Source organism: Miniopterus schreibersii, assembly GCF_964146895.1.
Source record: "Miniopterus schreibersii genome assembly, chromosome: 2".
NCBI classification, from domain to species: Eukaryota; Metazoa; Chordata; class Mammalia; order Chiroptera; family Miniopteridae; genus Miniopterus; species Miniopterus schreibersii.
In genome coordinates, this window is record NC_138102.1 from 101,377,349 (window position 1) to 101,405,180 (window position 27,832).

Genomic DNA, 27,832 nt, shown 5'->3' on the forward strand with positions numbered 1-27,832 from the left:
TTTTCTTTTCTTCACCCACCCTCTACCTGGGATGCCAACTCCCTTCTTCTCTCCCTATTTGAGCCCTTGCTTCATGACCAGCCTGCCACGTTGTCGTCTGCTCAAGGCTTCCTCGGCTCTATTGGGGGAAGCCATTAGTGATGGCTTTCCCCACTGAAATCTTGTATGGGCTTCGTGTCTATCTCATCTGGTTGGCTTTGAACATAGAGTTTACCTACCTTATGTGATGATTTATTTTCTTAAGGAAACATCCTTTCTTTTTACTTGGATTTTAAATAAGTTTGAAAGTAGATGTGATTTATGCCAAGTTGTACACCACTCTTCTATTCGTATGTACAACCAGGATGCAATAGTATATGCACTCAATTATTTCTTACCTAGTCAAAACATAAAATATGCTTGATGTTAAAAATTCAAGTAATTTTATGTTTTTACTTATAGTAATAAGTGAAATTTCCCCTTTATGTACCCAAATCCCAAAATGCTTCTTCAGGGAAACCACTGTTAAAGTTGCAGGTGTATTTTCTCTATCTTCTTGTTTGAAGATATTTCCATTACTCACGCGTTTGCACACAAACATGCATGCAGAGTTCTTTGTTTTCTCCATAAATGGGATTGCACTAGCCATACTTTCAAGCATACCTTTTGTTTTTCACAAGGTGTCAGTATTTTTCCCAACAATGTAATTTATATGCTAAGCATTATACTAAGCATGACATATGCATTATCTCATTTAACCTTTATAAATACCTTAAGAAGTAGAAACCAAAATTATACTAATTTTTTTCTGAGGAAATTGAAACATAGGTAAATAACTTGCGGCCATCAAGTCCCTGTTAACACTTACCTTGCAGTTTCTCTTGTGTTCTACTAATATTTTATTTATTGTATTTATTTATTTATTTATTTATTTTTAAGTGTTAGAAAAACCACACATAACGTAAAGCTTACTGTCTTGACCATTTTTAAGTTAAGCAGAGTTAAATATATTCATTTTGTTGTGAAACGGATCTCCAGGACTTTTTCATCTTGCAAAACTGAAGCTCCCCCCCTTAAACAATAACTCCTCTTTCCCAGGCCCCTGGTAATGACCATTCTACTTTCTGTCTCTGAATTTTAGTTCTCTAGAAACCGCATACAAGTGGAATCAGACAGTATTTGTCTTTTTGTGACTGGCTTATTTCACTTAGCATAATGTCCTTAAGGTTCACCCATGTTGTGACAGGATTTCCTTCCTTTTTAAGGCTGAATAATATTCCATAGTATATACGTGTATATAGAACACACACATGTGCACACACACACGCACACATATATATATCACATTTTGTTTATTCATTTATCCATTAAGGGACACTTGGGCTGCTTCCACCTCTTGGCTATTGTTAATAGTGCTGCTGTGAACCTGGTGTGCAAATATTTCTTTGAAACCCTGCTTTCAGTTCTTTTGTATATACACCCACAAGTGGGATTGCTGAATCGTATGGTAATTCTATTTTAAATTTGTGTTGCATTTATTATTTTTAAAGACCCTGTTGTAGTGATCATGTTTTTCTTTGGCCATCCAATATCGATTTCCCTTTCCTTTGGCAGCAGTGATGAAGGTATCACTTCTCTCTGTTGTATGCAGTACAGTGGCACTTTAGTCAGGGGGCTTTGCCTTCCAGCCAAGGAGGACCCTTGACTCAAGCTAGGTGAATAAACATCCTCTCTTGCTGTGGAACTTTGTACCTTGACTGGATTTAGGCAAGAATGAAAATAGGAGTTGGAGCTTATCATTCACACAGTACCAGTCTCTGCCTATACTGACAAGCACTTCCCATTCCTAGATCTCTGGAGCTGCTTTGGTCCCTCTTCTTGCCCACACCTTGGTCTCCAGCCTTCCAGTAAGACCAGTAAAGCCTCTTCTGAGGCGGTGAGCCTAAGTCTGCCCCTGTTGCAGACACCCGAGAACCTTGGTGTAAACACCAGCACTGACTTGGTCCCCTTGACTGAACTGAGGGTGTCATCTGTTTACCATCTCTACAAAGTCCTCTCTGTTTTGGTTGGCCAATGGTCTTTTTAGCTTCAAGTACCATGCTGACTTATCTTCACTGGCATATTCTTCTATCATCTTGATAGGACTTGGGGGAGTGGAGTCACAGGCATTTGGTAAGCCTTCTTGAACAGCTTGTCCAAAAACGTTGTTGATTACAGGGATGAAAATAAAAGTAAGTTAACCTTATTTTTTTGTTCAAAATATTACAGATGTCCCTTTTTCTCCCCAATGACCCGTTCCACCCCCTCCCAACCCCCTCCCCAGTCCCTCTCCACACCATTGTCCTTCACCTTGGATTGTGCATATATGCATGTAGATTTTTTGGTTAATCTCTCCCCCTCCACCCTCCTGCCCTCCTCCATCCTTCTGAGATTCGTCAGTCTGATCCATGCTTCCATGTCATTGAATCTATTCTGTTCAGCAGTTTATTAAGTTCTTTAGATTCCACGTATAAGCGAGATCATGTGATGTTTGTCTTTCTCTGACTGGCTTATTTCTCTTAGCATAATTTTCTCCAGGTCCTTCCAAACTGTCCCAAAGGGTACGAGGTCCTTCTTCTTTACAGCTGCATAGTATTCCATGGTATAGATGTCCTACAGCTTTTTTATCCACTCATCTACTAATGGGCACTTGGGCTGTTTCCAGATCTTAGCAATTGTAAATTGTGCTGCTATGAACATAGGAATGCATATATTCTTTCTGATTAGTGTTTCAGGATTCTTAAGATATATTCCTAGAAGTGGGATCACTGGGTCAAAAGGCAGCTCCATCTTTAATTTTTTGAGGAACCTCCATACTGCTTTCCATAGTGGCTACACCAGTCTGCATTGTTACCAGCAGTGTACCAGGGTTCCCCATTCCCCACATCCTCGCCAGCACAAGTCATTTGTTGATTTGTTGATGGTAATCGTTCTGATAGGTGTGAAGTGATACCTCATTGTGGTTTTAATTTGCATCTTTCTGATTAGCGATGTTGAGCATTTTTTCATATGTCTCTTAGTCATCTGTATATCGTCTTTGAAGAAGTGTCTATTCAGGTCCTTTGCCCATTTTTTAATTGTATTGTTTTGTCTTTCTCTTGCTGAGTAGTATGAATTCTTTGTACACTTTGGAAATTAGTCCCTTATCAGATGCGTCCTTGGCAAATATTTTTTTCCAGGCTGTGGGGTTCCTTTGTATTTTGAGTCTGTTTTCTTTTGCTGTGCAGAAGCTTTTTAGTTTGATGTAGTCCCATATGTTAATTTTTTCTTTTGTTTCTCTTGCCCCAGGAGATGTATGAGTGAATATTCCACTCTTTGACATGTCTGTGACTTTACTGCTTATGTTTTCTTCCAGGATTTTTATAGCTTCGTGACTTACATTTAAGTCTTTTATCCATTTTGAGTTTATTTTTATGTATGGTGAAAGTTGGTGGTCTAGTTTCATTTTTTTGCATGTACCTGTCCAATTTTCCCAGCACCATTTATTAAAGAGGCTGGCTTTTCTCCATTGTATGCTCTTGCCTCCTTTGTTAGATATTAACTGACCATAATTGCGTGGGTCGATTTCTAGGTTCTCTGTTCTATTCCATTGGTCTATATGCCTGGTGTTGTACCAATATCAGGCTGTTTTGATTACAGTAACTTTGTAGTGCAGTTTGATATCCGGTAAAGTGATCCCTCCCACTCTGTTCTTTTTTCTCAAGATAGCTGCAGATATTCACGGTCTTTTTTGGTTCCATATAAATTTTCAAAATGTTTGTTCTAGATTTGTGAAATATGCTGTTGGTATTTTAATAGGAATTGCATTGAATCTATAAATTGCTTTGAGCAGTATGGCCATTTTAATGATATTAATTCTTCCAATCCATGAGCATGGTATATTCTTCCACTTGTTTATATCTTCCTCTATTTCTTTTTCAAAGTCTGTAGTTTTCCAAGTACAGGCTTTTGACCTCCTTGGTTAGGTTTACTCCTAAGTATCTCATTTTTTTAGTTGCATTGGTAAACGATATTTTTTTTTAGTTTCTCTTAGTGAAAGTTCATTGTTAGTGTGTAAGAATGCCACTGATTTCCGGATGTTGATTTTGTACCCAACTACCTTGCTGAATTCATTTATCAAATCTCACAGTACTTTGATGGAGGCTTTAGGGTTCTCTATGTACAATATCATGTCATCTGCAAATAATGACTGTTTTACTTCCTCCTTTCCAATTTGGATACCTTTTATGTTTTCTTCCTGTCTGATGGCTGTGGCAAGGACTTCCAATACTATGTTGAATAAGAGTGGTGAAAGTGGACATCCCTGTCTTGTTCCTGTTTTTAAGGGAAATGGTTTTAATTTTTGACCATTGAGTATAATGTTGGTTGTAGGTCTTTCATATATGGCCTTTATTATGTTGAGGCATGATCTCTCTATTCTCACTTTGCTCAGAGTTTTTATCAGAAATGGGTGCTGGATTTTGTCAAATGCTTTTTCTGCATCTATTGATATGATCATATGATTTTTGTCCTTCATTTTGTTTATGTGATGTATCACATTTATTGATTTGCAGATGTTGTACCAGCCTTGCATCCCTAGAATAAATCCCACTTGGTCGTGGTATATGATCTTTTTAATGTATTGCTGGATCAGGTTGCTAGTATTTTGTTGAGGATTTTAGCATCTATATTCATCAGGGATATTGGCCTGTAATTTTCTTTCTTTGTAGTGTCCTTATCTGGTTTGGGGATTAGGATGATACTGGCCTCATAAAAAGAGTTTGGGAATTTTTTCTCCTCTTGAATTTTCTGGAATACTTTGAGTAGAATAGGTATTAATTCTTCTTTGAATGTTTGGTAAAACTCGCCTGTAAATCCATCTGGTCCAGGACTTTTGTTTACTGGGAGTATTTTTATTACTGCTTCAATTTCATTAGTTGTTATCAGCCTATTCAGGTTTTCTGCCTCTTCTTGATTCAGCTTTGGAAGGTTGTATGCTTCTAGGAATTTGTCCATTTCCCCCATGTTGTCCAATTTGTTGGCATATAGTAGCTCATAGTATTTTCTTACAATTCTTTGTATTTCTGTTGAGTTGGTTGTTATATTGACTTTTTCATTTCTGATTTTATTTATTTGGGTCCTCTCTCTTTGTTTCTTAGTGAGTCTGGCTAAAAGTGCATCAATCTTATTTATCTTTTCCAAGAACCAGCTCTTGGTTTCATTGATTTTTTTGTATTTTTTTTTTTTTTTTAGTCTCTATGTCATTAATCTCTGCTCTGATTTTTATTATTTCCTTCCTTCTACTTCCTCAGAGCTTTTCTTGTTTTTCTCGTTCTAGTTCTTTTAGTTGTTGTGTTAGATGGTTTATTAGAGCTTTTTCTTATTTCTTGAGATAGGTCTGTAATGTGATGAACTTTCCTCTCAGGACTGCTTTCACTGTGCCCCATAGATTTTGGGTTGTTGTCTGGTCATTTTCATTTTTTTCCAAGAAGTATGTGGTTTCTTCCTTGATCTAATTCGTAACCCATTCATTCTTTAATAACATGCTATTCAGCCTCCATGTGTTTGAATATTTTTGAGTTTTTTTATAGTGGTTGATTTCTAGTTTCATGGCATTGTGATCTGAGAAGATGCTTGATATAATTTCAATCTTCTTGAATTTGTAGAGACTTGCCTTGTACCCTAATATGTGGTCTATTTTTGAGAATGTTCCATGTGCACTTGAGAAGAATGTGTATTCTGCTGCATTGGGATGAATTGTTCTGTAAATGTCAATTAAGTCCATTTGATCTAGTGAGTCATTTAAGGTCTGTGTTTCCCTGTTGATTTTTTGTCTTGATGATCTGTCAAATGATGACAATGGGGTGTTAAAGTACTCCACTATGATTGTGTTGCTATCATTCTCCCCCTTAAAGTCCACCAAGAAATTTTTTGTATATTTAGGTGCTCCTATATTGGGTGCATATATGTTTATAAGGGTTATTTCCTCCTGTTGGATTGATCCCTTTAGTATTATGTAGTGACCATCTTTGTCTCTCGTTATGGTGTTTATTTTGAATCTATTTTGTCAGATATAACTACTGCTACTCCAGCTTTCTTTTCCTTTCCATTTGCATGGAATATTTTATTCCATCCTTTCACTTTTAGCCTGTGTGAATCTTTTGCTCTCAGGTGGGTCTTGCAGACAGCATATATTTGGGTCCTGTTTTCTTATCCATTCAGCTACTCTATGTCTTTTGATTGGACCATTTATTCCATTTACATTTAAGGTTACTATTGATATAAACTTATTTAATGCCATTTCCCCCCTTTATGCTGGTGTACCTTTCTCTCACTATTCCTTCTTCTTAGAGCAGTCCTTTCAGCATTTCTTGCAATGCTGCTTTGGTGGTATTGAACTCCTTTAGCCTTTTTTTTTTTTTGTCTGGAAAGCTCTATATTTCACCTTCAATTTTAAATGATAGCCTTGCTGAGTAAAGCAATCTTGGTTGCTTGTTCTTGCTTTTCATTACTTGGAGAACTTCATGCCACTCCCTTCTGGCCTGAAGAGTTTCTGTTGAGAGATTTGATGTCAGCCTTATGGGGGTTCCCTTGTAGGTCACTGCTTGTCTCTCTCTTGCAACCCTTAATATTCTCTCTTTGTCCTTGACATTTGTCATTTTAATTATGATGTGTCTTGAAGTGGGTCTCTTTGGGTCCCTCTTGATTGGAACCCTCTGTGCTTCCTGAACTTGTGTGGCTTTCTCCCTCACCAGCATAGGGAAATTTTCTGTCATTATTTCCCCCACCAAGTTCTCTATCCCTTGCTCTCTTTCCTCCACCTCTGGCATTCCTATAATGTGAATGTTGTTTTGCTTCATGTTGTCCCAAAGCTCCTTTAGACTCTCCTCATGCTTTTTAAGTGGTTTTCTTTTTGTTGCTCTGATTGAGAGTTTTTTTCTACCTTATCTCCTAAGTCACTTACTTATTCTATCCTCTGCTTCACTGAGCCTGCTTTTAATTCCTTCCAGTGTATTCTTGATATCAGATATAGTATTCTTTATTTCTGCCTGATTTTTGTTTATGATATGTATCTCTTTTTTCATGTTTTTACTAAGTTCCTCGACCTTACTATCAAGTGCCTTGCTGTTCTCATTAATTTCCTTGAGCATCTATATAACCATTACTCTGAACTCTATTTCTGATAACTTCCTTAACTCCATCTCATCGAAATCTTTTTCTGGCATTTTTTTCTTTTCTTTAGTTTGGAGGTTGTTTCTTTGTCTACCCATTTTGATGGCTCTTAGTGTTTGTATCTGTATATTAGATGTATTTGCTGTCTCCCAGTCTTATGGGGAGGGATTTTGTAGTGTGAGTCCAGTGAAGCCCAGAGGTGTGTTTTCCTTATACTTCTGAGCTCTTTGCTCTAGGTTTGACCCTTTTGTGGGTTCTTTGGGCTCTCCTGTTGTGATTAGGTCTAGATTGTTGTTGACCAGTCCTTGGGAGGACTCTCCTCTCAGGTGACTAACTGTGTGTCTCAGCCCCAACCACATTGTGTAAGCGTTTGTATGGATGCTGGCAAGGCAAGACAATACACAACTAAACTTCCAGGAAACAAGGGGTGTCTTACAAAATATCTTGACAATCACAATGAACACAACCCAAGTGAAAATAGAACTGGGAGAGTGAAGGGAGAACACAAATGCTAAAGCAAAAAAAAAAAAAAAGGTAAAAAAAAGAAAGAAAGAAAAGTAAAGCTAGAGAGAGAAAAATATATTGTTGTTAATAGTGATGAAAATTTTTAAAATAATAATAATAAACTAAACTAAAATGTAAAAAATAGAGAAGCTACTGGGAGATAAAAGGGGCAGAGAAAAGATTCTGAAAGAAGGGCCAGCAAAAAATTAAGGGAGAGAATAGGAATAGGATAATAGTTGAAAATGAAAAAATAAAAAGACAATAAAGAGAATAACAGAAACTAACAAACAAAAAGGCAGGAGAAAAACAAAAGAAAGAAAGAAAAGAAGAAGAGAAAAAGGAAGTTATGCCAATGAATCAAGAGGAGAGAGAGAGAGATAAAGCCAGGGCAGGGGGGGAGTCCAATAAGAGATTTGGGGGAAACTAGAGAGAAAAGCAGTAAACTTGTTGATTATAATGATAAAGTCCCAGCAATTAAGCAGGGAATATAAAGAAAATCTTGATAGTCAAAGCAAGGATAAAATAAAACAAGGCAAATAAGCAAAACAAAACAAAGAAACAAAACAAAAAACAAGCTAAGCAAAACAAAATTCTTTTAAAAAATTAATTAAAAATTTTAAAATATTAAAAAAATATATATATAATTTAAAAAGAAGAAAAAAAATTTCTTTTCCTTTCTCTTTTTCCAGACTCTATGGTGTTTTTTAGGGCTCCTTACTTGAAATCTGCCCACTCAGGTATATTTCTCTGGTTTTTCCAAGCTGGTTATGTAGTATTTTAGGAGTCAATCAAATCCGTGGCTGGGAGCAGGGGTGCTCTGTTTCTTCTCACAGTGCTGCTGTCTTCCCTCTCCATAAGTTAACCTTTTTATTGTTGTTGTTAATCCTCACCTGCCTCACCTGAAAATATATTTCCCACTGCTTTTCAGAGAGATTTTGGAGGTTAGGGAGGGAAGGGAGAGAGAGGTAGAGAGAGAAATATCGATGTGAGAGAGACTCAGCAATTGGTTGCCTCCTGCATGGACTGATCCTACAACTCAGGTATGTGCCCTTGATGAGGAATCAAACCCATGATCCTTCAGTGTGCTGACCAACACTCTAGCCACTGAGCCACACTGGCCAGGGCAAAAGTAGGTTAGGGATGTTCTCCTTTTCCTTCTGCCAGAGTGATAGGACTCATACACATTTTGAACCTGACTACGCTGGATGGAGCCAAATGAACACGTTTGTACATGGAATCATCTACCCAGCATACCCCTTGTTGTTGCAGTGTTAAAGGCTCCAAAGAACTTGATTTCCTTGAAAGTGAATATTCTCTTGTCCATGAACTTTATAAAAATGGCATTATACTCTATGTAGACTTCCAGGTCCTGCTTTATGTTTTTTAAAATCAACATTATGCTTCTAAGATTTGCTCACAGTGATACATGAACCTAGGGTTCTTTCATTTCACTTTTATATTATGTGAACATACAATCACCATTATTTAGTCCCTCTTACACTGGTAACATTTGAAATGTTTTGGATTGGGTGGGTTAATGGGTTCATAGGTGTTCATTATATAACATTTATTATACCAATATATTTAAATGACAACATTCTCTGAGGAAGGATGGCATTTAAAATGAAATTAGATTCTATTAAACTCAGCTCTTACAACAGACTGAGTTTTAGTTTAGGTCAAGCTGTGTCCCTGACAACGCTACACAGTGTCAGAACACAACTTACTGGCTCAGTGGTTGAGAGTTGACCCATGAACCTAGAGGTCACAGTTCAATTCCCAGTCAGGGCACATGCCCGGGTTGCCTGCCTGATCTCCAGTAGGGGGCGTGCAAGAGGCAGCCAATGGATGATTCTCTTTTATCATTGATGTTTCAATCTCTCTCTCCCTCTCCCTTCCTCTCTCTAAAATCAATAAATTTAAAAAAAACACACACATTTAAGAAAACCACTGATTTGAGAGACCTGTTGATGCTGCTACTTGGACTACCCCTTCCACCAGGCCTTTGCAGTTATCTCACCAGTAGGTGGCGCCCTAGGACTACTGTTTTTTAATTAATCCTAGCCATCAGGCCTGACTTCATTATTACACCCTGTCCTTGGAAAGACACAGTTTAAGCAGAATTAAAGAAAAGGTTAAGCCTGGCCGGGTGTGGCTCAGCGGTTGAGCTTTGACCTAGGATCCAGGCGATCGGGGTTCTAATTCCCTATCAGGGCATGTGCCCAGGTTGTGTGTTTGATCCCTAGTCGGGGGCATGCGGGAGGCAGCCGGTCAGTGACTCTCTCATCATTGATCTTTCTATCTCTCTCCCTTTCCTTTCCTCTCTCTGAAATCAATAAAAATATATTTTAAAAAAGAAAAAGAAAATGTCAATCAGTTGATTAGAAGGAGAAACAACCCTCTATGAAGATTACCTCATCCATTTATTCAGCATCCAGTATTTTCTTGACTATGGTAACAACTGTGCATTTTATGTGCATTATTTATAACATTCTTGACATTTACTGAGCAGCTTAATGTCAGATTCTTTTACAGGACCTGGTTTTTACCACTCTGTTCTAGAGTGAATTCATCTGCAGATGGAAATGACTTTTGAATTTCTTGTTGGAGTACATTCTATGCTAAGTGTTGCCTGAGCCTGCACTGGGTTCCCATATTGAAATAAGAAGTCTATTTCCTGGCAATTTTTTGGAGTAAGAAAAACACCCAGGGGGATTTGGCCTGAAGCAGGAAGATGTCCTGGGCGACCTCTTATCTCAGTTCCAGCCCTTCAATTATCCACCTTCCTTTCTGTCCCTCCTTCCCCCACCACTGTCACTTGTGTTTCTTCCTGATCCTCCTTCTTTCTCCTTCCTTCATGAAGGACTTTCTTAGTAATAGATTTGTCTGGACTCCTCTGCCACTCTCACTGTCATTTTTGTCAAAAATAAATATTTCTGTCAATGCCACAATCACCATCAGAGCAACAACAACAAAAAAGGTGAGAGGAGATTTCACCTAAAAAAACTACACCTTTTTAGCATCTAGAGGTTCAAACATATATTAAATTCCAAATCATCTTAGTGAGGCAGAAAAGGCTGTGATGAATGTTTTGTGGTAAAATATACATAAAATAAAACTTCCCATTTTAACCATTTTTAAGTGTACGGCTCCGTGGTGTTAAGTACGTTCATGTTGCGGTGTAGCCATCACCGCCATCCATTCCCAGAACTTTTCCATCTTTGCAAACTGAAACTCTGTCCCCATTAAACACTAATTCTCCGTTCCTCCTTCCCCCAGCCTTGGCACCCATCATTCTATTTTCTGCTTCTATGAAGTAGACTCCTTTGGGTACCTCATATAGGTGGAACATACAATGTTTGTCTTGTAACTGTCTTGTTTCACCTAACATAAGGTCTTTAAGGTTGGCTTTGATGAATTCTTTGTATTAGCATTTATTGATAACACACATATCCTAGAGCTGTGCTAAAGGCTTAACATGTATTGTTTCATTTAACAAATTGTAAAGTAGGGCCTTGTTCTGTAGCCATTTAACAGACAGTGAAAACAAGGTTTAAGAAGTTTAGACACATGGAGGTACTAAGCGCAGGCCTGGCCTGGCACCCACCTCCCTGTTTCCTCACAGCCACACCTGCCTCTGGGCTCCTTCCTGAAGCCCTTCATCTTGCTTTGGCTCAGTCCTCAGCCAATGAAAGTGGTCTGGTAACAGCAAGATTATAAGATTTCCAACTTCCCAACTTGCCTCAAATCATGACTGTATATGTAAGAAAGCAAGTTGTCTTTCTGGCCTCTTACTGAGAAAACACTCCTGCATAAGCTGCATTCACAAAAAATTAACAGCTATAGTTGAAGGGAGCAGACACATGAAATATTTCAACTAAGAAATGAAATAAAAATTTAACCGTACCTATTTAAGAATTTTTCTCTAGCCCTGGCCAGATAGCTCATTGTCCGAATTCACCAAGGTTTCTGGTTCAATCCCTGGTCAGGGCACATGCGGGAATCAACCAATGAATTCACAAATGTTTGGAACAGCAAATCAGTCTCTCTCTCTCTCTCTCTCTCTCTCTTTCTCTCTCTCTTTCTATCCCCCTCCCCAAAGAATCAATAAATAAAATATTAAAAAAAGAATTTTCTCCATGTATTGCTAAAAGTCTCTTAAAGGAAAATTATAATAAAGTCAACTATAATATATTCAACAATCAGAACATAAGAACCATATCTTGTATGGTTAAACACAAATTAGGAAGCTACACTTATATACAACTTTAAAAAACTAGCTTTTGATATATAATTTATATACCATACAAGTAACCTATTTCAAGTGTGGAATTCATTAACTTAGCTTTTTGCTTGGACAAAAATTGCCTTACATCAGAACATAAGAACCATATCTTGTATGGTTAAACACAAATTAGGAAGCTACACTTATATACAACTTTAAAAAACTAGCTTTTGATATATAATTTATATACCATACAAGTAACCTATTTCAAGTGTGGAATTCATTAACTTAGCTTTTTGCTTGGACAAAAATTACCTTACGTTACTTTGATTAATTTGGTTGGTGAGAGACAAACAGGAAAAGTTATGCCCCAGAGAGCTCTGTGGCATGGGCTGATATATTAGGTCCATAATAGCAATTTTTGTCAATGTTGTTCCTATACCCATGACTATTTAATTCCTTAACCTTAGTGTCTTAAAGGTTCATGTGTTGTAGGTTATTTGGAGTTCCATTATTATATGATAGACAGAACAAAATAAAAGGAGGTTGGGGGGCTGGGTAAAAAATGTGAAAGGATTAAGCAAAAAACAAACAAACAAACAAAAAACTCTCCAGACACCCAAAAGTATGGTGATTGCAAGAGGGATAGGAGGGTGGGGGAGGTAGAAAAAGTAAAGAGGGGGAAATGGTGATGGAAGGAGGCTTGACGTGGGGTGGTGAACACACAATACAGTATACAGATGCTGTACTATAGAATTGTACACCTGAAACCTATATAATTTTATTAACCAATGTCACCCCAATAAATTCAATTAAAAATTTTTAAATAAAAGGAGGTTAGCTTTCCAGCCTGTGCCAGAAATGCTGTGAGATCAGTAGGCAGCCCTTCCCACCAGGTGTATCAGCATTTCCTTGAGCCCAAGCAGGTTCCACTTGCAAATGCAGATGTCTATCTCCGGCTGCTCACAGAGGAACCGACCAGCCCCGGGCTCCAAGCCCCAGGCAGGAGTTTCTGTGAGGGCGGGAGACCCTCAGTTGCGGAGATAAGAGAAGGAAAAGGTAAGGAGGTCAGGCAAAAAGGGTGGGGGACAGGGGCAGTGGAGCCAGGTCCCCTTTCTTCCTCTGCTTCTGCTCCATCTTCTTTCCCACTCACCCAGAGCCTAGGAGTGAGCTGGGGAGCCTGGACAGACGGTAGTGTGGGCCCAGACAGACCCACCTTCCCTCTCCCCACGGCGCACTCTGACCTTGCGGAGGCTGCACGGGTCAGCTCTGGAATGAACCGAGGCTCAGGGCGGTGGTGGGAGGGGGGGGGCAAAATGGATACTGGGCTCTTAACTGGGTCTGTGGCAGAACCTCAGGGGCAAGGAAAAGACTACGTGACTCTGGAGGCAGAAGGGGAAAGAGAGAAAATTCTGTGGTTGGTCCAAAGGAGAGACTAATAGGAAATGCTGTGGCCAACACCTAGGTGGTGCTAAGTAAAGGAGACATTTTAAGCGCTTTGGTATACTAATTTACGTAACCTTCGCAAAAATCCCATGAGGTAAATACTATTATGATCTTCATTTTACAGACAAAGAGACTTGCCAAGTGCCATATGGTAGGGACAGAGCAGATCAGGACTCCCCTGGGTCCATGCTCTCCGCCCTGGCTGCAGGCTGGCCCCAGCGTGCACTCCGCAGGATCCTGCGTGTTTTCACACACGGGTAGGTATGTGACATGAAGTGGTAATTAATCGTCTATAACTTCCTTCATATTGAAGACAGGATCGGTAACGGTGGTGCTTCTCGCACCAGGTTTTCCCCTTTGCAAAGCAAATTTCATCAGTTTCTTTTCAAGGGATGAGGTCTCTGTCCATGCTTCAGCCATGACCTTGGCCCAGGTAGCCAGGGCGAGACCTGGGCTGGGACACATCTACAGAGTTAGGACAAAATCTGTGGCTGCTGACAGATGTCATGGGCACCACTGTCACCTGCCGCTCACAGACCACAGGGACAAATGTGACTGCTTTATTGTTAACGCATTTGCTCTCTCTTTGAATTTGATTCAGATGGAAGCAAATGTGTAGCTAGTACGACTTCTGGAAATACGTTTGCGTTTTTGGTTCTAAAGGAAAAATTTTTATTTTTAAAATCTTTATTTTTAAAATCTTTATTTTTAAAATCTGATCCCTCCTTTTCTTTGACTTTATCTTCCACAGTATTTTTGTTTTGAGTATCTGTGAAAGACATGAGGGTGAAAATTAATCCGTGTGGTTATTTGGTCAACTAATTCACCCCACGGGATTTATTGCCAGCCCACCACGGGCACGGTTCTAGGTCCCCTGTTTAATGAACATTTACTATGTACCTACCTATTATGTTAAGCATTTGAGATAGAGAGTAAAATACACTACCTGTCCTTCACAGCAGCAACAATAAGTGGGAAATCAAATTCCAAGTGGGCTGACCTGTGACCTGTCTTTGAGGTTCTTGGGGAAAATTCCTTGGGATAATGTTGACATTAAAATGTTAATGACACCAAACTGCATGTGGCTTAAATGCTGCAAGTGAAATACGGCCCCTACTGGCTTTGACAGTGGGAACAGTTTGATTGAAAATGTTTACCACAAAGATCTTCACTCCCTGGATTAGAACCTTTAGCCTATGTTTGCTCATTACACAAGTCCTCTGGATCTGCTTCTCCCCAGGCATTGAAAACATGCCAACTTGGTGTCGCATAAAAAACAAGCCTGTGTGTTCAGCAAATATAACTCAGTGAGCAGAGTCACTGTCACCTACTCTGCGAGAGGGGAGCCAATATCCTACCACCTGCAAACAATGGACATGGAGAAGGTCAACTCCATGGACTTTGGAGAATTCGTGGATGTGTTTGGGAATGTCATTGAGAGATGTCCTCTGATTGCGGCTGCTGTTTGGTCCCAGCGCCCATTCTCTGACTTGGAAGATTTAGAGAAGCACTTTTCTGCCTTTATCGATGCTCTGCCACAGTCAGGTAAGGCCTCATGGACTGGGAGAGTCTCCACAAAGGGGTTTCAGATAGTGTTATCAAAACATGTTTTGATCATTTAATTGGTTACAACTGGTATATTTATTTAGCTAATTTTATTGTAAGGGTCACAAAGTTTCCTCAAAATTAGTAAGTGGGAGTCAAGCCCTTGCAAGGTATTAAGCCAAAAGTAAGTTGAAAGAATGTGTGTTGGCTCCGGTAACATGGCTGTTAAATATTAAAGCTACGAGGTCCTGGGGAAGGAGGTCGGGGCCTCCGGGAGGCTCAGAGGCCAGAGGTCAGGCTGGGGTCCTGGCTGGGGGCTCCCTTCTCTCAGCTGAGTGTGTTCGCTTTGGGAATGGCCTGTATGCAGGAGAGAAGATGGGTCGATATCAGAATATCTCAGGAGCCCAGGGGAAAGAGCAAATGGCTGACATTTTTATCAGCAAGGGCCAGTTTGGACTGGACTGCTGCCGAAAGTAAACTCATTGAGATCGGCTTCCCCAGAGGGGAGTGAAGGAGGAAAGACACAAATTTGAAAGAATTCCTCTGGAGAAAGGGAAAGAAATCACTGATTTCCTCTGGGTAGAGAGAAAAGGAGGCACTTCTGGGCGTGGGGTGGAGGTTTAGGCAAACCCCAGGTGACAGCTTCACAGGGATTTAGAGGCCCCGGGTGCCATCGTGATACTCCTCAGAGATGCCATGAACCACACCTGCTCTGGGGCCTGAGGAGTGTGGGCACCGCCAGCTCTGCTGACCTAAGTGGCCCACTAGGCACTCGAATCCCATACCCAGCTCCAGGCCAGCCAGCCGGGCTTCCTACCCTACCCATATAAAGTTTGAGAATAGGTTGAGATCCTTTAGGTTCCAAGACTTCTAATCATTTGCTTTACCTGTTAAAACTGCATGGGTTCGAATGCAGAAGAAGGGGATGGGAGTAGGGGGGCAAGTGCTGCCTTCACAGGGGGCCTTCCACAGAGATCCGACGGGAGGGAGCACTCCCGCTCCCCTCTCCTCCACAGTGAGGCCAGCACACAGAGCCTCGCTTGTCTGCAGGGCTTTGGCATCTGGGATGGTCTCCCATTGTCAGATGAACGGCTCTTGAGTAAGAAACTCATCTGAATTCAGTTTAGGCACATCCAGGAAGGTGGAGGATGGTGTTGTAAAATCAAACTGATGGTGTTATAAAATGAAAATGGGGCCTGTAGACCCATTTCTAGGGCATCTCCAAAGCTGAGCTCCCCTCCATCACCGGGCTCAGCCTTGAGGTTGATGGGCGCTGGAGCCTTCTGCCTGATCACCCACAGGGACAGCCAGCCCCGAGCCTGCAGAGCAAGCTGGGAAAAGCACGAGGCCTTGGGAGCCCATGTTCAAAACGTCTGGCAGGAAAATGGCCAAGGCCAAATAAATGCAAGCCTTCTAAGCCAGAGGGAGGTGGTTTTTAAAGAGTGCGAATGCCTTGGGAATCACCTTTTTTCCTATTAGGAAAAGGAAAGAGAAAGGAAGAAAATCCCATGACCTGTTTCAATATCCAAAGGGGTGGCAGGGCTGGAAGGAATGCATTGAGGGAGAAAGCTATGATAGCACAAATAATTTAAATCTAGTCTTCACTGGTTTATACAGTTATTTATCTGTATGGAGTTGGCTCTGTACCAGGAGCTTAGATAATGAAATAAAAATTTCCCTATTCCTATCTTCTTTCCGACCAGCAGTCACCCCAACCAGTTTGGCCAGAAGCTCTAGTTAAGGTTAGTTAAAGTCTAGTTAAGGCATCTCTCTGCTGGTGGATCTCACTTCTCAGCCCTACGATAGTGCCCACGGGTCTCAGACAGGCAGTTGGGAGCAGAGCCTCAATCCCCCCCCCTATAGCTAATCACTTTAATGACACCAGATGGGCGATATTAGCAAAGTAATAATAATAACAATAGTTAAAAGGTATTCAGCCCTTACTATCAGTGTGTTTCGGGCACTTTTCCAAACACTTAGCATTTGCTAACTCATGTGAACCTCATGCTAATCCTATAAAACAAGTATTATTATTATTATTGTCCCCATTTTAAAGAGGAGAAAACTGAAGTGCGATGAGATTAAGTGGCTTGATCAAGGACGCATAGCTAGAAAGAGGCAGAACTGGGACTCAACCCGATAGTCAACCCAGCAGCCTTTGAAGGGTTTTCCAGGGAATCAGAAGCCAAGTCTAGGTCCTGGGAGTTTTATGCCTTTGGTTACTAATGTATTAATTAACATAAACGTTTGGTGTTCCAGATCCCAGTTTGGTTGTTTAAATTATCAAATAAAGTGAGACTGACTGCGTAGCCCAGCTCTGTTCCTTGAGTAGTAAGGAACAAACTGAGTGAGTCTTTATATCCTAAAGCCAGAAGGGACTTTAATAATTCTTCTCCTTGCCCAAGCATATACTTTGTATTGATTTTAGAGATAGAATGGGAGAAAGAGATGTGCAGGCTATGGTGATCTCCCTATTCAAACATGTGTTTTAAATAATCTAAGAAAACACTCTACCACTAGCAGGAAGCTGAAAATCCAGTTTCTAGAGTAAACCAAGGTTGACAATCCATTTAGGTTATGCTATAATGATTATTAGCCAGTAGGTGGCAGTCCAGGATTAATATTTGGCTGTAGCAATAATTGCAAAGTATCATTTCAAGCCAACCTCCTGATTTCCAGGAAAGAGGAATGACAATAGTAAAGGGAGGAAGATTGAAGCGCGAGCGCACACACACACACACACACACACACACACACACACACACACACAGAGTCAATAATGAACCAGTTCAGCATTGATTTGTGTTAAAAATCAAAGAACAATAAAACTGTAATAGAGTTAATCGTGCATCTTTTTGTGGCATTTCAGAATCGCAATAACGGCATAATTCATTATTTAATATTTACTTCAAAACATTAAGTTAATAGAGTTAGATACTAATAAATCCCTCAAATGCAGGCTATAAGGTAGGTGAGGCTATGAGAATGTGTTGTGAAAGAATATATCAAACACTTCCCCAAGAGTGATGTGTTGGTCAATAAACACTTATCAAGTGGCCCTGGCTGGGTAGCTCAGCTGGTTAGAGCGTCGTCTCCATATGCCAAGGTTGCAGGTTTGATGCCCAGTCAGGGCACATATGAGAATCACCCAATGGATGCATAAATAAGAGGACCAACAAATCCATGTTTCTGTCTCCCTCTCTCCCTCTTTCCCTCTCTCCCTCTCTTTCTAAAATCAATAAATAATAATTCAAAAAACCTTACTGAGTGCCCACCATGACCCAGGAATTGTCCCAGGCACTGGGGATGGAACAGTGAGCAAGACAATCCCTGCCTTCAGCGAGTTTATGTCCTGGTGAAGAGAGACAGAATTAACATAAATAAATAAGATAATTTTAGATCACAGAAAGGATTAGAAAATACCAACTATTGTGGAAAATACGTAATTAAAGAGGTGTGTCTTAGGAAGTGACTTCTGAGTATAAAACCAAAAGATGAGAAGGACACAAAGATCTGCAAGACCACTCTAAGAAAAGGAATCACAGACTTTTGGTGCTTGAAGGGCCCAGAAAGACCAAGGTGGTTGGAGAAAGTGAGGAGTGGGGCATATGAGGAAAGAGAGGCCAGGGAGAGGGATTGCTGTGGCAGTAAAAGTGAGAGGTGATGGTTCTCTCCATGAGGATTGAAGGAGGGGTGATAGAGATATGGCTGGATTCTCAAAATAGATATTAGAGCTAGAGCCAACAAGATTTTTGGATTTGTTGGGGGAAGGTGGGTTAAAAACTAAGAGAAATTAAAGATAATTCTTAAATTTTAATCTGAGGAACTGGGAGGGTGATGGTAGTGTTTTCTACAATGAGGAAGGCTAAAGAATTGAGAGGACAGGGTGGCGAGTGGGAGTTTGTTAAGTTTGAGATGCCTGATAATCACCTGGATGAAAATAGTGTTCAGGTGGACCATAACGAAGCTACTCAGCAGAAAGCTGAGGGCTAGACTAGATCTGGGTGGCATCAGAGACTTGATGGCATTTCAAGCCCTGGGACTAGATAAGAACACTTAGCACATCATTGTAAATACAGAAGGGAGGAGATGTGAGAGAACCAGTGCTGAAGGTAGGCAAGTGATGGTAATCTCTCAAGGAGAGAGGGCCAACCCTGTGACATGCTCCCAAAGAGGTTTTGAGAGAAGAAGACAGCACTGGTTATGGGCTTGGGCAAGATGTCCATCACCTGTGCCCTTGATGAATGCAGAATGGTTGGTGGGCGGTAGAGGAACCTGCAATGGGAGGTGATGAAGTGGAGATACTACATAGATAGCTCCTTTGAGTTGTAAGAAGGAGCAGAGACATAGGGAGAATCTAGAGGACAACAGGGACTCAAGGGAGGCATTTAATTTTGTTTATGGGACAAGTGATTCTAAGGCATGTTTGTGTGTTGTGTTATGATAAGGCAGTGAGTGCAAGGAAGATAAACTGATGTTTGAAAGGGCAGTCTTTGAGATGGAAAGAGGCTGGCTTCAAGAACACCACTGGAGAGGTTGATCTTCAACAGAGAAAATAGATGATCCATTGTACCAGGAGGGGGCACACACTGGCTGGCACAAATGTAGGGACACAGCTGGATTGAAACGGGGTTCTAAGCCAATTGCCTGCTCCTCAGTGACCACTATTGCCTGCCCTGTCTTCTATTGGAACAAATAGTGCCAGCTCTTTGTTCCAACAGGAATTCTTCTTGATGCAAAGGTTTCATGACTTGTGGCAGCAGCAAACAATACATATCCACACCTACATCTCTACACCTGACACGCCAGTGGCAAAGACAGTGAGTCTAAGATTTTAGGAAAGACTAAAGAACAGGCAGCATTGAAATGGTCCTGAGAACCATGGGACATTCAAGTGTCCTGGTTAGCACCTTGGTATCCCAGGTGGGAAGACCTGCAGGACTGAGGCAGGCAGGTGGGAAGTACCAGCCCCTCTGGGGTTTTAAGGCCAGGGAGTGCTTACAGGGTGCAGCCTTGAAAGGGAACTGAAGCTTTGCTGCAAACCAGGGGACTGCATCTTGGGCAGCAGTCAAGGGCTCAGAGGTTTGGAGCAATAAAGACAGACGACAAGACTGGACATCAGGTTCTATTTCTTGCAGCTGAAGGGTGTGTGTGTGTGTGTGTGTGTGTGTGTGTGTGTGTAAGTTCCAGTTTATTTTTTAGTCTTTCTTCTTCTTCTCTATGCTCTGTCCCTTTTCTTGGCCTCCTTTCTCTCCTCCTGCAAACAGTGGAAAGAAAACCCATGCTCAGTCCTAGGCAAACATTAACCCCAGGCGATGTTTTCAAGAGACAGACCAACCCAGGGGAATGAGAAGAGAAGTGCAAGGGTAAGAAGGAAAGAGGCTTGTGGAGTGTGCATGGGACAGCCAGGGGAGTCCCCTAGGGGGCGGTAAGGAGGCAGGCCCTGCCCCCACACCGGGGCCTATGAGGGGAAGGGAAGCATAGACTTGAGGTCTGTGAGAGGACTGGGGGTCAGCTCCCTCCACTGGAGGCTGCTTTGAAAATCTGAATATGCAGGGATGGGGCGCGGGGCCAGTCCTTCCAGGTGGGTGCCTGCAGTCGCCCAGCCTCAGTTCTCTCCACCTCAGCCAAATCCTCTGAGGGTCCCAGGGCTAGGTGGGTGCACAGCAGATCTGGATCCAACTAGGGGCTGGGGGGTCACCAGGTGTGGAATATAACATGTACATTTTTGCACCACCTGGACAGGCTGGGTGCAGGAAGCGGGAAAGAACCATCTCCTGTTTGCAAGACCCAAGGGACAGAGCCCATGAGAGGGGTTCTAAAACCATGGTGGTACAGAGATGGGATTATTGGTGACATGGGTTTCATTTTAAATTCCCCTTAACCTCTTAGAGGCAGCTAGTGCCCCAAAGATGTCCATGATTTGCAGTCCAGGTGCGGTCAGCTACTGGCTAAGTGACCTTGGGGAGGTCACCTAGCCCTTTCTGAGCCTCCACCGAATCCTCTCTTAAATGCAGATGTTCCCCCACAGTTTTCCCCACTGCTCAGGACTTTGGTCCATGAGTTAGATGGTGAATCAGGATCATCCTTTAATTGGGCAGAAATGATAATGTTTGAATTTTAAAAGGGTTTTTAAATTTTTATTTGTTGATTGATTTTAGAGAGAGGAAGGGGGAAGGGAGAGATATTCGCTGTTCCAGTTATGCATTCACTGGTTGGTTCTTGTATGTGCCCTGACTGGGCCTCGGAGTATGGGGACAATGCTCTAACCAACTGAGCTACTCCGCCAGCGGTGAGGGAGGGTTTTATGTGATCATCGCCTTTTCCAAAAGAGCCCCCTGCCTATTCCCAGTGCCAGAGTCAGATCTTCCAGCCGCACCTCAGTCACTTTACTCTGATTTAGTGAATAATGGCTGTTGAACATTTGCTGGCATTAGGTGCCGTGTTTTAGGTAGATGAATTGTCGCTAATCCTCACAACTAATCAGCAAATTTGGTGTCATTACCCTCAGTGTACAGTAGATTATAGCTCCCTCTCATCATATCTGAAACCTCGCCCAGCCCTGAGGATTCCAATTCTAGACAGCTAGGTGGAAAGACTGGCCCAGGCTCAAGAAAACCCTTGGATTAGGATTTAAACTCCCAGGAATCACACCAGGGGGTCCCATTTTAGGCCTAGGGGATTATGAGAAGCTATCTTCCAAGAAAACGTTATATTCTGTGGTCTGTTTGGGATCTACTGCTGGAGAAGGGGAGTGAGCCTCAGGCGGGGTGGTTGCTATTTTCCTAAAAGGAGAAAAGCCGCTTTCATTCAAAGGGCTGTGGGATTCCGGTTGGACAAAAATATTTTTTCAGTTAATCATCTGCAGGGCTCTTTGGATGCCTGATTCCAGAAAGGCCACAAAATCCTGGGCATTTATTTGCCACATCCCATCGAGGTTACCCCCGGGGACCCTCCCGCTCCTTTTCCTTCGGAACAGAACGAGCCCCATTCCTAGGCCTCTGCAGGAAGTCCTCGGGCCCTCGTAGACATCAAAGCCCCCTGAGAGCAAAGGACTTAGAAAAGATACGAAACGCTCGGGCTTCTTATCGCGTCCTGCTCCCTCCCAAGCAAGTCGTAAATTCCGAGTCTCAGCGGCCTCACCCCCTCCGCTCTTCTTGCCCCGAGGTCTCAAAGGACAAATTTGTCACTTCCCGCCCCGCCCCTGGGTCCTGGCCAGGCCGAAAGAAGCGGGGGCCCAGGGGCGCAAGTTTCGGGACCTGTTTGAGGGGCGAGTGCCATGGGCGCTCCAGCTCCTCCAGGACACTCCTTTTCGCCCCCCATCATCTCCTGGGAACCTCGATTCCCTCCCGGAAGCCTCTTCGGGGCGGGGCAGGCGGCGGTCCCGAGAGCCGGGTCGGCCTGTCCGTAACGCTCGCGCCGCGTGTCTGTGCTTCTCCGCAGGCCAGGAGGGCATCCTGCGCTGCCACCCGGACCTGGCGGGCCGCGAGCTGCAGCGGGGCACGCTGACCGCCGAGTCGCGGCGGGAGCAGAGCGGCGCGGGCCTGACGAGCCTGGGCGCGGAGGAGCGGCTCCGGCTGGCCGAGCTCAACGCGCAGTACCGCGCGCGCTTCGGCTTCCCCTTCGTGCTCGCCGCGCGCCTCAGCGACCGCCAGGCGGTGCCCCGCGAGCTGGCGCGCCGGCTGCGCTGCCCGGCCGCGCAGGAGCTGCGCACGGCCCTGGGCGAGGTGAAGAAGATCGGCCGCCTGCGGCTCGCCGACCTCCTCGGCGTCGACCCCGCCCGGCTGTAGCGGCCGCGCGCCCGCATCCGGGACGCGCGGGGACCGCGACCCTGCGCCGCGCGCCCTAGGCGGGGGCAGACGCAGGCCGCGACCCGCGTCCACACGCACGCACAAAGGAGGGGAGAACTGAGGCAATCACACGAATAATAAGCCCTTTTGTTCACCCCCCCACACACACACTCGCACGCTTTGCCAAAATATCTCTGTAGCTTCGTGCTTTGCCCCATTTATCCAGCTCACTGCTTCAATTCTTCACTCCCTTTGCAGCCCGTTGACACCACCAGCTTTTGTGGTTTCCAAAGCGCTGATCCAGCTCTGGCTACCCAGCCTCTCCTGCTAAGCGGAGTTGCCAAGCAAAACGGACGGAAAAGGAATCTTTTATTCCACAGCGGTTTGTCTGTTTGTTTGTTTTTCTCACCTCATTTGCGGCAGGGACATTTAAATGTGGGCGGAAGGGGCATTCTCACTCTGGGGCACATACTGAGCCAGTGCAAGGAAGGCGGGCGCTGGTCTCCGTCTGCGGCGCCGGGGACGCCGTGTGGGGACAGTGGGAAGGGGAGAGCCCGGCGATGGGCCAGCCCTGGGAAGGCCGCTGATCAGAAGAGGGGTGAGAGTAGGGGCGTCTCCAAGCTGGACGGGCCCGTAGGTCTGGGGCAGGTGGCCTGTCCTCTCTCCTGAAGGTGGGCTCCTCAGAACTTCAGGCTGCCTAGGAGATACATCAGTCATTTTAAAAAATTAACAATAAAAATTAATAATTTAACACTCATGGAGCAGTGCTGGATATTGTGGCCCCAGAATAAAGATGGGACGCCATAGTGCTGACAGAGCGGGGAATGGAAGAAAATCTGTGCCCATAGAAATCTTTTTGGCTGGATTAGGTCGGCTTGGCTGAGCGTGTGCACCCTGGGGCTCCAGAGCCCCAGCTGACTGGGCAGGTCCCTGCACCACAGCCAGAATGTCCACTCTGCAGGAAAAGCCCACCACACCCTCCCCCTCTTCCTCTCTGCCACACGCACTGGAAGGTCTAACAGACCCCAACAAATACTCCTTAGGTTTCTGTTGGCAGAGGAGAAACTAGCCATGTGTATCCTCTCGATGAGGGCAGAGTTGGCCCTTTTAAAGACAGGAACCCCCAGTAGTGACCAATCGGTCTGCGTTAGCAGCAACAGCAGCAAAAAAACCCCTTCTTTTCCATAAGAAGCAATGTGGCTGCACCCTTGGTTGGGGCTGGATTGAACAGAAAGAAGCCACTCTGGCAGCACCGGAATTTTAATCAAGGAATTAAAATTTCCTGTTAGTGGTGAGACTGAAGGCGTTTGTAGATGGGGTCTGTGCCAGATGCCTTCTCTGGGTATAGGAAGGCCAGGTGCACACCACAAAGGGAACTCAGTGACTCGTTTCTGTGCTCTAGGACCCAGAGGCAAAGGTGGAGCCCTTGGGCCTAGGGCTAGATGCCTGTCTCCCACCCAGGGTAACTTGGGGCTTTCCTGACAGCACACAAGAAACCTGCTGCTTGGCCCAGGATACAAGTGCCACAGGTTGGGCCTGACGCTCAGAATAATGCACTAGATTCAAGGCACCCTGTTCAACACTGGCTGAGTCCAGCTCTTGGATAAATGGGCTCCCAAATGCAGAGTCTGGGCTCCTTCTGTAAATGTGCTCACCCTAAGATGGGCAGACCTCCCCAGGGCCAGGGCCGAAGGTAGATGTGATCTGGACCTCTCAGGCACGACCACGTGTCTCCAATTTCACAGTTACATTTCAAGGGTTCAAAGCTTGTCAGGGGAATTGTTTATTTCTGCAGGAGAGGGTTCGCGTGGGGAAAGACGCTGGACCCGCCCCTTCAAAGGAGCTGGGGGTTTAGGGAAGGAAGATCTGGCTGCGTGGTGCCTCTTTCAGAGATGCCAGAGCCTTTACGGCCGGGAGGGCGGACGCGGGACGGGGCGCTGGGCTGGGAAGGGTCCTGGCCAAAGCCACCGAGGGTTCCTGCTTTCTTCTCCGGTAGGAGCAGAGGCGGAGGCCGTGCCTCGCGAGGGCAGGTGGCCTGTGGCTGCCGAGGTCTGGCAGGGCAGTTTTCTCCAGCCACAGTTTGGCTCAAACGGTGACACGCCCTGGGCTTCTGCAGGCCTCGGCCTGGCGGAGACTTTTTCTCGCTTCCGCGCTCGGGTGCGCAGGAGGCGGGAGAGAAAGCGGACGGCAGGGACCGCGGCCACGCGCGGACTTGGATCCCCGCCTGCGCAGCAGCCGTGGCGGTTTGGGTGGCAAGAGCGCGCCCAGGAGTGTCGGGGGCGCAGAAGTGGTCGGTGTGGAAGCCAGGGCCAGGGCGAATAATAGTACTTTACTTACCAATTCGTTACCAAAGCACGACGGCAACGCTCAGAGGCCGACGAGCTGATTTTGGCTTCTGGAACCCTTCAGCCCTTCCATGTATAAGCCCTTCTGAGGAGCGGCTGCCTTGTGGATTTTCCGGTCCCCTTATAATGTGCAAGTCCAGCCCCTGGCCGCTCTGGCTGAAGGGAGCCGACAGCCCGCGCCAGGAATTCACGGGCCGGCCGAGCTAGGCTTTCGCCTGCGTAACCCGGGGCCTGAGTGGGGGCTCCTTTCTTTCCCCAGGGAGGGCGGCCTTTTGGTCTTTGCCTAAACGCCATCCGCGGACACTGACGTGGGGAAAAGGGAAGGGGGGGAAGATCAGTTTCTTTGCATAAACATTACCCGTTTTACATTTGACACATTTCCAGAGAACAGCCACAGGATATTAGTTTTGATTAAAAAATAAAGAGCTCTTTTCAGAAAATATTGACTGTGAGACAAAAATAGATGGGTACCTTCTTTGGCAATTGGAGAAAAATCTGAGATGGAATTTGTAGAAAATTCACCATCCAATAAACTAATAAGCCGCAGTTAGCAGGTGCCTGTGGAAGGGAGAAATAAATAGGACAGGGAAAGTCCTCGGAACTGTCCCGAGAGCAGAATGGCTTGTCCTGGCAAAGCTTGGGGCCGGGTAGGGCAGGGAGTTGGGGATCCAGGAGAGTCGTTCTGGTTGGTTTCCTCTTGGGGGGGGCAGTTTTCAGGTGGCGCCAGCAGCCTTAGTAATGACATGTGCACAAAATTAGAATGCACCATAGCAGCGGTTGTCAACCTTTTTCATCTCATGGCACACATAAATTACTAAAATTACACAGCACACCCAAAAATATGCTATATTTTGGCCGATCTGACAAAAAATCGGTCCCATTTTGATGCATTCATACAAGAAGACTGTTGTTGTGTTGGCTATTGTCAATTTTAATTTTACGATCTAAGGGAGAAGAGGTCAGTGCCCCTGACCAATAGTCAGATATGGCCTGTTTTAAACATTCTTGCAGCGCACCGGTTGGAAGTCGCTGCGCTATAGCAGCTCATTTAGTCATAATGCCTGGAATATAGCTGTGCAATCTTGAGAAAGTCACCTAACTTCTCTGGGCTTTTGATTTCTCCTGTAAAATGGAAGGGCTACACAGACATCAAGTCCCCTGTCCCCTCTCTAGGGAGAGGAGCTTTTTAATGAGCCCAGGGACTCTAGGAGAGCTGAACCTTTACTTGACCCCCTTTCCGCAGTCCCATAAAGCCTACTGTGCAGGACTTCCTAGGAACATATTTTCATATGATAAACAAAGGTCACTTTAAGCACAGGCACCGGTGAGTGAACAAATGGTAGCTGAAGGCTACGTGATAACTTCTAGCTGTTGCTGGCCTGAGAGCCTGGTTCTCCCAGCATCAAGGGTTTTCCTCTGGAGTGAGGCCCCAAGTTCCTCCCTCTAGGGGCTTTAAATCATTCTCTGTGCCCACCCATCACACAGACTTGGAGTGCGTTATACAATATGCACAGTGTCCAGACTGATTTCATCAGAAAGGGAGGAAATGGGCCACCTCACCATTTAATTACATAACTTTCATCCAATGAGCAAAACTAGGTTTCTGCCCCCCAAATTCCACCCCCTCTCCCAAGGCTCTTTATTTTCCTAGATCTCCTGGCTTTGAGACTGTATCTTGGATAGAAGAGCAGGAAAAAGGTATTGCTTGCCTCGGTTCAGAACGCTTGGTGGTGCCTCCACGGGAGGAGTAACGCAGCTGTTTTTCCCCCTGTTTGGCACCCTGGTCCCTGAGTCTACCAATGACCTCCCACAAATTCAGGAACTTTTCCTCAGGTAGAAAGGACCAGACACTCAGTTGGACTGTGCTGGGCAGGGACAAATATGCTCCTGGGCAGCTTTGGACAGCTGTGGTCCTTCCCTGCTTTTCAGGATGAACACACAGGATTCCATGTGGCCTGAGGGGGCTGAGCAGGCAGTGGACTCTGGGGAGGCCCCACAGAGAGGACACTGATCCATTTCCTTCCCAGTGAGGTTAGCTGAGTGGGCTGTGGGCAGCCAGGGTGGGGATTGGGGATGTTGGGGTCAAACCAGCCATTACTGAGCCTTCTTATGTATGTGTGTGGGGGGGGGGGGGAGGGAGGGCTGCTGATTGAATGCAATGGCTGAGGAACTCCCTAAACTCCAGTGAAGTAGAGACTGAGTCTTTTTTCTAACAGCAATATAGATTGCCAAGCCGAAATTTTATCAGACATGTTCTTCCTTCTTACTGTTCTTTAATTATCCTGGGAACTCAGGTCAATGCAGGTGAGGGTTTCCTGTGCAGGGTGGAGAGGGAGTCAGGAAGGGTGCATTTTGGGATAATTTCCTTGCTCTTAAAAGGGATTTAGAAAGTAGACTTGCATGCGAAGGTGGATCGAGATGGCCTGCCCTATCTGGGTTACAAGGGTCATAGCCTCCCCAGTTTCCAGGAGCCACAAATATGGGACAAAGCAGGGTCCCCCGAGGTGGAGCAAACACCGGGGACCTTTGAGCAGGGAGGGAGCCCTGTCAATGATCTGTGGATTCAAGGAGTGTCTCATCTGCCTAGAGAAGCAACCCGCCCCTTCCGGCACCTCCCTCTTCCCATCCCCCTCTGCACCCCTGCCCTTGCCACTGGGTGGAATCCTGGAAGCCCCGACCTTCTCTGAGGAATGTGGAATGGCCTCTACACCGTCTGTAACAAAGAGAAGTCCCTTTGATAACTGAGTCGTGGCTGCCCAAGTAGTCTTCCTGACACTTTATTTACCTGGGCCCCTCTTCATGTAGCT

At 44.5% G+C, this 27,832-nt stretch overlaps 1 protein-coding gene across 1 annotated transcript; it reads left to right on the plus strand.

Moving 5' to 3' along the window:
* Positions 1 to 14,662: 14,662 nt before the first annotated feature.
* On the plus strand, positions 14,663 to 23,061 carry URAD (ureidoimidazoline (2-oxo-4-hydroxy-4-carboxy-5-) decarboxylase). The gene is made up of 2 exons (XM_081128211.1): positions 14,663 to 14,890; positions 22,334 to 23,061. Exons 1-2 carry the CDS (start codon positions 14,716 to 14,718, stop codon positions 22,678 to 22,680), a joined length of 522 nt encoding a protein of 173 aa, XP_080984337.1. The 5' UTR covers positions 14,663 to 14,715; the 3' UTR covers positions 22,681 to 23,061.
* The last annotated feature ends 4,771 nt before the right edge of the window (positions 23,062 to 27,832 follow it).

Coding starts and splice junctions, on each gene's coding strand:
- URAD (XM_081128211.1), top strand. CDS start 14,716: ATGGACATGGAGAAGGTCAACTCCATGGACTTTGGAGAATTCGTGGAT. Junction 14,891..22,333: donor CGATGCTCTGCCACAGTCAG/GTAAGGCCTCAT, acceptor GCTTCTCCGCAG/GCCAGGAGGGCATCCTGCGC.